The following is a 12,374-nucleotide window of genomic DNA, read 5'->3' on the forward strand; positions in this document are numbered from 1 at the left end:
ACACTCCCTGAGCCAGAGGGGAGGGCAGGGAGATGGCCACAGGGCAGAGCACAGGGGCACCACTCCCTGCCCTCCATGTCTCTTGGCTCAGATGCTGCAGGACCCAGGCCAGGTGCTGCCCCATGCTGGGCCCCGGGGTCCCACCTACCCACCTCCAGCTCTGGTTTGGCCCGGGGTCAGTTCAGCAGCAGGGCTGCGGAGGGCACGTGGCAGCTGGCAGGAAAGCAGGTGGGAGCTCAGGGGCCCGTCCTGGCTTTTCCGTTGCATTTTCAGACTCTGGGATGGGGCTCCCTGTTCTCATCTGGGCGGCTGATGTGCATCTGTTTCCTCCTACGCCTGGGAGGGGTCTCTGGACCCCCCCTCAGCCCTGCCCTGGGGCCCATCATCTCAGCACCGCTCCTCCCCACCCACCCCGTGTTCTGTGGCTTTGGCCTCAGCTTTGCTCCCCAAATTCGGAGACCTGCCTTACCCTACCCCCGACCCGGGTCTCAAGAGCCCCCCACACTCTGTCTGCCAAGGTCTGCGTGCCTCCAGAACCATCTTCCTGGGTCCCACCCAGAGTTAACAAGGAAGAAGATGGGGAGCGCAGATTTAGCGGGGCCAGAGGGGAGGCAGTAAGAGTGCAGGGGAGTGGACCTGGCAAGAAATCAGCAGCAGCGTCGAGGCTGAGGGGGTTCGCATGCAGACAAAACACAGTGCAATAAGGGAGTATTCAGATCACCTTATCACCTTTCAGTCCGGGTTCCCCCACGTTTCCCATCAGTCCCTGCAAGACAGAGGCCAGGGTTCAGCTGTGAGGGACGTTCAAAACCCCACAAGTCAAGAGCCCTGGCGTAAACCCACTGGCTTGCTGCAAGACCCCGTGCTGGAGGCCCCAGCCCAAAGGGCAGTGGTGTGGACTGCAGGACCATGAGAAGGGGCAGTTGACTTGTGAATCGCAGTGCTCTGGACACATCCAGGGGAGAAGGGTGCCGATGGGGAGAGATAGGCTTCATGAGCCGTGTCACACGCTTGGCCAAATGGAATCATCCCTGGAACGTGGTCCGGGCAATTTTAGCCCACCTTTCTCCTGCACACCCATCCTACTCAGGGATGTCCTGAACTCACTGGCTCGCCATTATATAGAGTTTCTGTGCTCCTGGTAATGGCCCCCACTGGACTTTCAGTGCCCTGAAGTCCAGAACCAAGTCTGACTCATGCACAGCTGGAGGACTGCTGTCCAATGAAGATGTCTGGCATAAATGACATGCGGCCGATGACCGGCTCTCAAGACTGAGAAGCACTGAGCCCCTAATCTGCCACGTTCCACCCCAGCTCCCCTCTGAGTGCCCCCCAACACCGTATCAGGGTAGCCTTCCTTCCGGGCTGAAATGAGTCAGGGGCTGCCCAGCTGTGATGAGACTCGAATTAAGGGACAGCTCTCGTTTACCTTCATGCCCTTGGGTCCTGGGTAGCCAATTGGACCCAATGCTCCCATGTCGCCCTGGGAAGAGAAAGAGAAGAGGAAGCCATGAGAGCTGGCTCACAGGAGGCTGGACCTGGGAAGGATTTCGAGGACGCAATCCCCCTGGGTTGACCTTGTAATTAGGCACGTTCATCTCCACTGAAGTACCGGAGTCAATTTCACAGAGGACCTCTCCCAAGTTCACTTCTTGATTGCTGTCCCGTTTACCACTCCTTTCCACCTCCTATTAGATTCTTTACATCCCATACTAGTTAAGGGACTCAGGGCATTTCACTGGGCTTCTGTGGACCTCGACCTCCTGATCTATAAAATGGGGACAATGATCCCTCACCCTGAAAGCTGTTATGAGGGTTAAATAAGCACACACAGAGGCTTCGACTCCTCTAGCTTAGTGAGGGGCAGGAACTTCCTGCTTCCAGAAGCTGGGCCACCTCCTTGGGACAGCAGCAAGGAAGGGGTGGGGCTGTCAATCACAGACACCCGAGGTGCAGGTGGACCCTGTAGGACACTAAGAACAGCGGGTAGGTCCTGGACCACAGGCTGGAGACCCAGCGTCAGATCAGATCAGACTGTCCAAGGCGAGAGCAGAGGAGGTCCTAGACCCTGGAGAGTCACGTTCCCTTCACGGGGGGCCTTCACTGAGGGCTGGGGAAAGGCCGGGAGGCAGTGAGTGTAGGTCGAGGCCAGACCCCCTGTCCCACCTCTCCTCTGCTGCTCACTCACTGTGCGATTTCGGGGGTTAACCTCTCCGTGCCTCAGTTCCCTCATCTAAAACAGGGACTAATACTCTGCGTTTCCTAGAGTCGTTTGGAGAAGTAACTGACTTACATGTATAAGGTACTTGGCACTGCCTGGAAGCATTTTTGGTGGTTACAACTCAAGAGGTGCCACTGGCATCTCGTGGGTGGAGGCCCCACAGCAAAGCATTAGCTGGCTCTAATGTCAGTAGCGTTGAGGTGAGAAACCCTGGTCTAAAGGGAAGGGGTGAATGGATTTTCTCTAAACAAGCCCACCCTCTTTCCCTGAAGTCTCGTTCTCACTTCCTGCCCTCCCCCATCACCACTGCCCTCAGCCACAGCCATCACAGTAAGCGCCCCCCCAGAGAAAGGGAGCCCCTGAAATAACCTCTTCTCTCCCTTGTCCATCCTCTGTGACCGATCTGAGTGTCTGGCTGCTGTGTGAGCCCAGTCAATGTGCTTCACCTCTCTGGGCCTCAGTTTCCCACATCCCTGAATCAGGCTCCACAGAGGCCCCCTGACAAATGCTCTGAAGCACTGAGGAACCAAGGCTGCTCCAGGTGGCCAGGTTCAAGAACGGGTTCCTGTGGGAGCTGCCTGGAGACAGCTCAGAGGGAGGCTGGCAGAGAATGAAACGTCACGTTCCTGCTGACTCCTGCGTACGGACGGGCGGACGGGCCGAGGAGCCTGTGCAGTGGAATGTCCCCAGGAGAGAGACAGAGGGAGAGACGTGGAGCGCACAGACGGCAACAGCAAGGCCTGGCTGAGGCAAATGCAGATTCTCACCCCCCGCCCCCCTGGACCCACCTGATTGGGTCAAACCAAACCTAGCTGAGCCTTTGCCAAGGAACTCTGCTTTCAGTTCCCATCAAGTAATCCTATTAAGAAAGCGGGCTCTCAGTTTAACAGGTGATGATAGCAATACAAACGACACTGGCTGGTAAGCACTGTGTTACGCACTTCACATGCCTCAACTCCGTTACTCCTCACGACAGCCCTTCATGGTCCGTCTGCTACTCTCCCCATTTTACAGATGAGGAAACTGAGGCTCTGAGAGGCGAGGGCTTGAGCAAATCACAGAGCTGGGCAGAGCTGGCATTCACACCAGGCAGTCTGTCCCCAGAGCTTCTAAGCAATTCTGAAGTAATCTTTGGAGAGCAGAAGCCCGGATCGCTGGCCAGGGAGAGCCTGGACTGAAGGAAAGCCGGCCCCTCAGAGAAGAGCATTTCAGCAGGAGGCTTTGGCTGCGGCTCCCCCCTCCCTCTCTCCTCCTGGAGGAAGGGAGCAAGGGGTGGCCACCCAGCGTTCCCCGCGGTGCACAAATAAACAGACTAGGCCCTGCTAGCGCAGTTGGCTCCAATGGGGCCGGGGCCTCGAGCAGAGAGGACCAGCCAGCAGCTCCAGGAACACAGGCTCCCTCTTCCCCGCTCCAGACCTGACGGCGGCTTGTTGTGTGGAGGGTGAATTCAGTACAGGCCCGACTGATGCCCATGTAGGTACCACACAGCCCGGCGTGTGCGTGCCACCCCTGCGAGCCTCTCCAAGGGGGTCTGTGTGTGGTGGAGGCGAGGGCCAGCGTAGCATCCCACCCAAGAACCCGTGGAAAAGGGGTTCTGGCTGCAGGGCACACAGGGAGAAGGTGGCCGCTTGCTCAGGGCAGGTCTTCTTCGTGTGGGCAGGATCCCCACGCTGGACTATAAAAGCATTTGGGGGAGAACGGAGAAAACCTCAGGCCACATTCCCCCCAGTTCAGCCTGCAGATACCAGTCTGCTCCGCGCTCGATACCGTCGCGGGTGGCTTGGCCAAGTGACACACAATGTCACGTCCCACGAGAAAGAACAGTGAGTCATGCCTGTAATGGGGAACCTGTTTCCATGTTTGCCTAAACTCCCAGACCCTCCTCCACACACTCTGCCCTTCATCTCGTTGACTCCCACCAAGAACACAACCAACCATCCACATCTGTGACCACCGAAGGAGCTCCTACTGTGTGCCAGGCACCACACCAGACACTTCCCAGTCTCATCAGCTCTGTTCAGACGCTCACCAACTGCTCACAGTAACCCCATGAGGTCAGCACCATCATCAGTGCCATTCCATTTCACAGATGAGAAAACCGAGGCTCAGAGCGAGGTGAAGCAACTAACCCAAGACTATGCAACAAGCAGGGGACATAGGCAGGGCCAGAACAGGTCTAGTCTGTCCGTCTTGGCCCACAGACCATGCTCACAAGCCTGGGATTGACTCTGTTTACTCTAATAAAGGACCCAAGGATGCCTTTCCTCATTGCGCTCACTCATAAGTGACAGGGTGTGAGGACAGGCTTGAGATTCAAAAACAGGCAAGAGTCCCACTCCGGCGTCCCGTGTGCCGGAAAGCATCCAGGCTGGCGTTTGCCCAGGACCCCTGAAAGAAAACCTAGGGGGCTCCCATCACCCACCCTCGTGGGTGCTGGCAGAGCTCCCTCCCTCCCTCGCCCATGCCTTACCTTCCTGCCCTGCTGTTCCTCTGCAGCCGGGCCATCCTTGGCCACTGCTTCCTATACTGAGTGCTCCGCCCTGAGCTCACATTGACCTCCGCCCTCACCACCAGCATCACCTCCCTGACCCCACAGGCCAGGTCGGGCTCCTGCCATCATGTCTGAGCCTGACGTGGCTTTCGCTCATGGCCTGTTCCATACCCAGGACCATTGATGCGGGTGCCTATGTGGCCACTGCCTGTCCCATGCCCCAGAGGAAGCCCTCACGAAAAGTGGCTAAATCAGTGGGTGAAAAAGAAGCCTGCACACTACTCTCATTTACAAACCCTCTAGGTTAAAATCTGGCCACAGTGTTGCCTGGAACTGCCTTTTAAGGCAACAAGGCCTCTTTCCAGAAACTCTGATGGGGGTCAGCCCCCTGGGGACAGGACCTGGGAGCTGTGGCCAGTCCCGGCTCCTGTGTGGTCTTAATAAGCACCATCTCTCACAGAGAACAGCCACTGGCACTGCCCAGTCCACACTCTCACATACTCTCTCCATTCGTGGAACTAGATGCAGCGGTGAAGTTCACGAGCTGTAAACACAGGCTGAGCTCCAGCTTGACAGCTGGGTGACCTCGGGCAGGTGCTTCAGCCTCTCTGAGCCTTGGTTTCCTTGACTGTACAATTGTAATCCCACTTCCCACTCAGAGGCCTGCTATGATACTTAAATACCTAGCACAGGACCCAGCACACAAGGGTTTGGTCAATGCCAGTTAGTGGGGTTCCTGACCTTGATTTCTAGACAAAGAAATAAAGCCAGATGATCATTTAGTAACAGCGTATGGTAGACTTGTCCACTATATCCCACATGCTGGCATTTGGCCAGATCACATATTCTTTGGGTCTCATTAAATGGAGAAGCCAAAATTCCCTTTGTGTCGCTCAGAATAAAAAAGACAGAAATTTTCTTTGTTGAGCAGATTCTGGAAACAGGCACACTTTGCTTGAAGCCCAGCCAAAGGGTTTCAGTTACTCAAAGGGGGCTGTTTCCAGGCTGTCTCTGCAGAGGGCCACCAGCGGCTGATGAGACTGGGGTTACACAGGCCTGGGTTGCAAGTCCCTAGCTGGTGACCTCAGGCTCCACTCAGCCTCCTCATCAGGGTGACCAGGCTGCTGCCGCCCGCCTCAAGCGTCTCGAGGCTCCCAGCCTAATGCGTGTCAAGCACACACAGAGCAGAGACAGAAGCTCCATACATGTTAATCTGTCCTCCTCACCCTTCCTCCCGCCTGCAAGGACCCAGGGGACAGGGGAAGTTTCGACTTCAGTCTGCATGCAAATTGCTTCAGCTGACTAGACAGAAGGCATTGTATAAATCTGAAGCCCCACTAAAATGATTATTTGTATGTGGAATTCCCATTTGCTCAGCTAAAAACCCACATCCTCTGGAAAACCGTATGTGACTCACGATCCCTCTTCCCTTTAACTCCTGGTTAGAAAATTCCTTTCCTCTCCAACTCTTTGGGGAAACAATTTTTTTCCCCAAGCACAGAAGCTGCTGTCCCCAAAAATCCAGGTCACGAGGGGGTGCCTTGGGTGGGAGAGGGCACTGGCTTGGAGGAGAGTGGTGGTGATTTGGTGGGTGCAGGTCTAGCCCTGTGGCACCCCCAGGCACAAGGGAAAAGGAATGTCACCTTGGCACCAAAGGGGATTTAAAAACAGGAAGCGAGACTGAAAGTGGCCAGAGAAAGACATAAGGCAAGGGTGGGCTGGGGGTGTGGGGGTGGACAGCAGCTCTTTGGAAAGGGGATCAGGAGGGGGTGCAGGGCCTGAGAAATGCAGCGACACCCAGGGCTCACCCCTAGCTCAGGCCCCTCAGAAGGGGGGCAGGAAGAGAAGTGCCCTGAACTAGGAGTTGGGGGGCATGGCCTCTGATCATGCCTCCATCTTCTCCTGCCTTGGGTGTGACCTTGACCTAGGGACTCAGTCTGCCCATCTGCCCAATGGGATTCTCCTAAGAGGTACTGAGCACAGGGTTGCCAGATTGAGTGAATAAAAATACAGGATGCCTGGGCTTCCCTGGTGGTGCAGTGGTTGAGAGTCCGCCTGCCGATGCAGGGGACACGGGTTCATATCCCGGTCTGGGAAGATCCCACATGCCGCGGAGCGGCTGGGCCCGTGAGCCATGGCTGCTGAGCCTGCGCGTCCGGAGCCTGTGCTCCGCAATGGGAGAGGCCACAACAGTGAGAGGCCCACGTACCAAAAACAAAAAAACAAAAAAAACAACAAAATAACAGGATGCCCAGTTAAAATCTGAATGTCAGATAAACAATCAAACAAATGAATGATATTTTAGTATAAATGTGTTCTAAATATTGTATTTGAAATTCAAATTTCACTGGGCATCTTATATTTTATCTGGCAGCCCTAACTGTGGAGAGCAAAGGGGAGCAACGGTGGGAAAGGGCTTTGTAAAGAGTCAGGAAGGCCAAGGGCTATGACGGCATAGTCTCCAGGATCTGTGTGCATTTGGCCAAGCAGTATTCTTGCCCCTCTCAGGATCCAACATAGTGGGCGCCAACAATGACAAATAGGCACATGTGCCAAGGATGACAGCCAAGATACGTAAACATCCCTTCAGAAATGCTTTGGGGACGGGGATCATATAGCCTGAAGAAGGAGCCTTGGGAAGAACAGACAACAACCATCTTTACATCTTGAACAGCCTCTCTCAGGGGCAGGGAGATGAGCTGGGCTCAAAACACAGGAAAACCCTGCACAATGAGAGCTCTGTGAACGCGGATGGGCTTTCACAGGAGGGAGCTTCCAACACCAGGGTGTTCAAGTTGGAGTTTAACGACCGTATGACCAAAATGCTCCAGAAGGGAGTCCTGCTGAGCTTAGCGAAGGTTGGACCAGTAGACTTCTGAGATCCTCATAATGTCAGGTTCTCTAACACTCATCACAGATATTTCTTTTTCCAAAGCATTCAGGTCAGTGCCTTGTGCCAAAGAAGGTGCTCAGCAAAGGACATCAGGGATGACAAATGTATGACTCATGTGTTGACACTTCCTCACCCCAAGCCAAGGCAGACATCACCAATTTGCAACACCCTCTCCCACTAATTTCCAATGTGACTTTGAAATCTTTCTCAATGCAGCACTCCAGATGGCTGCTACCAGGCATAAAATATCTTATGTGTGTGTGTAAAACACTACTACTACTACTACTACTACTACTACTACTACTACTACTACTATTACTACTGAATCACTACATATTAACAGTACTTTATTATTAACAAGTAATAGTAAAATCATTCATATTATGATTATTATTAAATTTATCATTATTATTATTATAACTAGTGCTTCTTGAGTGCTTACTATGTACTAGGCACTATATATGTACTAGTTTCCTTAAATCCTCACAACATTCTCCCAAGTTAGGTACTAATATTATTCCCATTTTAAAGATGAAGAAATTGAGGCATGGGGGTGGGGGGAGGGGTAAAAAATGTGCTCAGAGTTGCAATTAAATGAGTGATAGAGCTAGGATTTGAACCCAGGTGATCTGGGTGTAGGGACTACCTTCTTAATCACTTGACTGGACTGGACCGGGTGTGTCTGTGGTCCTAACAAGAGCGGGAGCGAAGATCCCATCTTACAGAGTGGATCCCTGAGGCTCAGGGAAGTGAGGCCGTAACTGAAGACCACAGAGCCCAGAGGAGGCGAGGCCAGGATTCAGACACAGGTTGATCTGACCTCCACCCCGACCCTGCCTTGGTTCTGCTCCCACCCACCTGAGCAGGAGCACATTGCCCATGGGAGCCTCTGGGCCCTCTTCCCAGGACTGGTCTCCCCTGAACAATGGGGCCCCCCAACTCTCCAGGGCCTTCTCCAGCCTCCTTCTCGATAGAATCTCTTGGCACAGTTGCTGGAGTAGCCAAAGCTGGCAGCCCATTTGTGAAACTAGGGAACGGTCTACTTGTGTAAGCCCCTCAGACTCACTCCCCATGAGGTATGACCCCAAGGACAGAGGAGAGGGGGCATGACTCTCAGGGAAGCTCCTAGACTCATTTCCCAGGCTCGGGCCTGTCACTGGCTCTTGGGGCCAGGCCCAAGGTCAAGACTAAGCCTCTGAAGGCCCAGCGTGGAGCCAGGGTTCTGGCTAATAGCACCACTCCACAAGGCTACCCCAACCTGGATGGAGTTAGAGGTCAGATTGCCTCTGACCTCCCCGCGTACAGGCCTCTCTCGGTCCCGGGCACACCAGGAGACAGTAACAATAAAGAATATTTTAAAATAACAATATTATAATACATGAGTATTTACTGAGTGCTAGACCTTGTGCCGAAGACAGTACAAGCAATGCCTCATTTAATCCTCACAGGCACCCCAAGAGGATTCTACCACCATACCCATTTTACAGATGAGGACCTAAGGCTCAGAGAGGGTAAGTGAATTGGTCCAGGTCACACAGCCAGGATGTGGCAGAACTGTGACTTGAACTCAGGTGGTCTGGCTCCAAAGTCAGTGTTCTGAAAAGGATGGAGAAGACTGTCCAGCATGGCCCAGAGCCTCAGCTCCTCTGCCAGTCACTTCCTTTGTCTGGACCTGAAGCACCTCACCTGTCAAATGGGCACACGACCACCTGCCTAGACCTTGCTGCAGAGCGATGGACAGGCAGCAGGTGTGAAAGTACATGGCAGTCCCATGCTCCAAGCACCCATCCTCACTTAACTAATGAAGAAAGGGTCTGGGAGAAGGTAGGTGATCCATCTGAAGCCACACAGCAGGGCTTTTTTCCCTCAGCCCCCTTCCTAGACTCGTCTGTCCTGCTCCCCCAGCTCCTCTGAGGGGACTTGTGGCTTGTTCCCCACACCCGGCATCCTGGCCCTCCCTGTCCCCAGGCATCTGTGTACTTACAATGAGGCCAGGGACTCCTAGGGGCCCTGGTAAGCCCAGTTCTCCCTGCAAAGAAAGAGAGACGAAGGTGGTTACTTGCTCTGTGTCTCTCCCTCCACACCATCCTCCACGTGGGCACCTGGTGGAATCCTTTGGAGCTGACCATTCCTTTTTCCTGACTCTCCTGAGCCTGGCCTGTAGTTTGAACGAGACCCTCCCCCGCTCTGCCATCAGCTTTCCACATCAGTAAAATGGGGAGGTTGGATTTCCAAATCCAGTACCTTCCAATTGTAGGTGTGAGAATGGGCAGAATCCTGATCACGGCAATAAAGATGTGCAGGATGCCTGACCCAGATCTCATTTCGCTCTCACTTTACAGACGGCAAAACTGAGGCTCCAAAGGTTAAGCAATTTCCCAAGGTCAAGTTCAAGGAAGTAACACAGTGGTGAGGGCACCAAGCTGAGAGCCACCAGGCTGGCCTCCCTCTTTCTCTCAGCCTGGAGGTGCTGGGAGCCCTCAGAGAACCCCCCCCACCCCAACCCCCCACCAGAAGGAGGCTCTCCGGTTCCCACCTCCCAGGGCCTCTGAGAGGCTGGAGAGCTCTTGCCTGGGAGTCAGGAGATGTGGCCGTGTGTGTGGCAGTGTGCAAGTTTCTGTTTCTCAAGTCTCTAAAAATGGACCTTCAATTGCTTGCACCAGTAAAGACAGGTAGAGGGGTCTGGAGCAAGTTCAAAATGCAAAGGTGTCTCTAGAAATGGTGATTAGAAATAACTAACATCCTCCAGGGGATTTGTCTTCCTTCATCTGTGCAATCCCAGACGGGAGGTCATTATTACAGCCACGGAGAAGAGGAGGAGGAGAAGCAGCCTTGGCTTTAAAATGAAGGACCCGAGGCTCAGGAAAGGGAAGGGACCTGTTCAAGGTCACTCAACTGTGTGGCAGAGCCGGACCACTCATCAGGTCCTCTTTCTGCTCCTCTGGGCCATGAGTACAAAGACAACCCTGCCCCTCCCCAAGGGCACTTCCAGGATGACGTCACATGTTATAGTGGTTAATCCAGTAACTGATACACTGAAGGAAAGACTCTGCTTTCTCACCTCGGTGCCTTTGCCAGTGCTCCTTCCTCCACCTGGAGTGTCCTCCCACCTCTTTCCTCATCCCAATTCCAACGCCATCTTCTCCAGGTGTCTTCCCTGCTTCTCTCTCCCTCCTCCTTAGCACCTGGGACCTGTATGATCCCACCCATCTCAACTTCACCTCGTGCAATGGACTAGGGAGATGGCCGTGAGCTTCTCCAGGGCAGGGGATGTGCCCCATTATTACCTAATATTTACAACCCCTCCATCCAGTGAACGCTTTTCATAGGCCCAACACCTCCCTGCCCTCTCTCATTTCATTCTCCAACAGTCCTCTGAGGCCGGCATCCGATCTCCCTGATTTACACATAAGGAAACCGAGATCCAGATGGGTGAACTGTTTTGTCCAAGCTTCCATGCCTGGCAAGCGGTGCAGCAGGATTCAAACCCAGGTCCATCTGGCTCTGAGGCCAGGGCTTCAGCCCCGCAGGGAGCCCAGAGGTCAGCCCCAGCTGGGTGAGGCTCAGGGAGCATTTGTGGAATTGACATGAGCACATAATCAGGTGCTGCTTATGGATCTAGCAGCCATCCCCGCCACTGGCACAGCTGGGCACAGCTGTGCAGGCTGGAAACCCCAGGAGAACTGGGGGGACGTGGCAGGTGTTCCAAAGAGCTCTGGACATGGTCTGCACCCCCAGGCAGAGAACAATCTTCCCCCCGCAGGAGCTGGAGCCTGGGACCGGAAGGGAGAGGCGGGCTCAGCTCCCCAGGGCAGGCTGACCTGGTTCCTTCATGGGCCTCGATTATTTACAAACGCTATAAACATGCCTATGCTGGAAATGTCTTTAGAACTCAGCTCTTCCCTCCATACAGGGCCTGCAAACCATCTGCTTCCCCAGGCCCCATCCCATAAACATGTCTGGTGCTTTGTAAAATGGCAGCAGCTCTGGCTTCCCCAGTGGCGAGTGACCCATGAACCTTCCTGAGTCCTTGAGGATGGGACATAGCCCAGGGCTTTGGGACCCAGGGCTCAGTGGGCTGGAAGGCTCTCCTGGTGGCAGCGGGTACACAGGGCATCCATAGCAGACAGGACCCTGGGGTTCAGAGAAATCATGCAGTTTGTCCAGGAGCACCCAGCTCATGGGTGGCCCGGCTGGCTGACCTTAAAGCTTAGGTTCCTAAAACCTGCTGTGTGTTTGCTCCAAATCTCTTTCCTGCACCCAAAGACATGAAATACTTACGGGGTTTCCATCCAGTCCCGGAGGGCCTCTTTCCCCAAAGTCTCCAGGAAACCCCTGAGGGTATGAGAGAGAGCAAACATCTGCAGATGAGTGTTTATACCAGCGGGTGGTTTTGATCCAGACCTCCAGGGGACACAGGACACATCCATGCAGTCTCACCTCACTCCCTGGTTCCAGGATCTGGGCAGGCTGTGGAGTCCTGAGTCACCTCGGGCCCTCAACAAACCTTCCCCATAAAGAACATCCCAAGGACCGGCTACTGTGGAGGAGCCCATGGCCAGGGAGCCCTCTTCTCATGGCCTCAGAGTCTCAGAAAAGAAAATAGTACCCAGCTCTCCAGCATGGAAATGCCAGGGCCCATGCTGAGACCCCGTCCTGATGGAGCCTGGGGTCAGGAAGAAGGGTCTACGCCTGGACCACTCACTGACTTGCTGAGAGTTTTAAGAGTCACTCCTTCCCCTGTGGGCCTCAGTTTCCCCATTGGTCAA

General features: G+C 54.2%; 1 protein-coding gene across 5 annotated transcripts in view; it reads right to left on the bottom strand.

Annotated features, from left to right (window-relative positions):
- The window catches only part of COL27A1 (collagen type XXVII alpha 1 chain), a 145,116-nt gene that overhangs the window by 73,460 nt on the left and 59,282 nt on the right, over positions 1–12,374 (bottom strand). For all 5 annotated transcript variants that reach the window (XR_009532751.1, XR_009532752.1, XM_060100662.1 and 2 more), the window contains exons 13-16: positions 11,887–11,940; positions 9,590–9,634; positions 1,430–1,483; positions 722–766 (exon numbers count right to left, since the gene is read on the bottom strand). Coding sequence is in view for 3 of the 5 variants with exons in the window: in XM_060100662.1 (XP_059956645.1) it covers positions 722–766; positions 1,430–1,483; positions 9,590–9,634; positions 11,887–11,940 (198 nt within the window). In the remaining 2 variants the exon portion in view is untranslated. The remainder of the gene's footprint in view (positions 1–721; positions 767–1,429; positions 1,484–9,589; positions 9,635–11,886; positions 11,941–12,374) is intronic.

The sequence above is a fragment of the Mesoplodon densirostris genome, chromosome 6 (genome assembly GCF_025265405.1).
Source record: "Mesoplodon densirostris isolate mMesDen1 chromosome 6, mMesDen1 primary haplotype, whole genome shotgun sequence".
Taxonomy (NCBI): domain Eukaryota; kingdom Metazoa; phylum Chordata; class Mammalia; order Artiodactyla; family Ziphiidae; genus Mesoplodon; species Mesoplodon densirostris.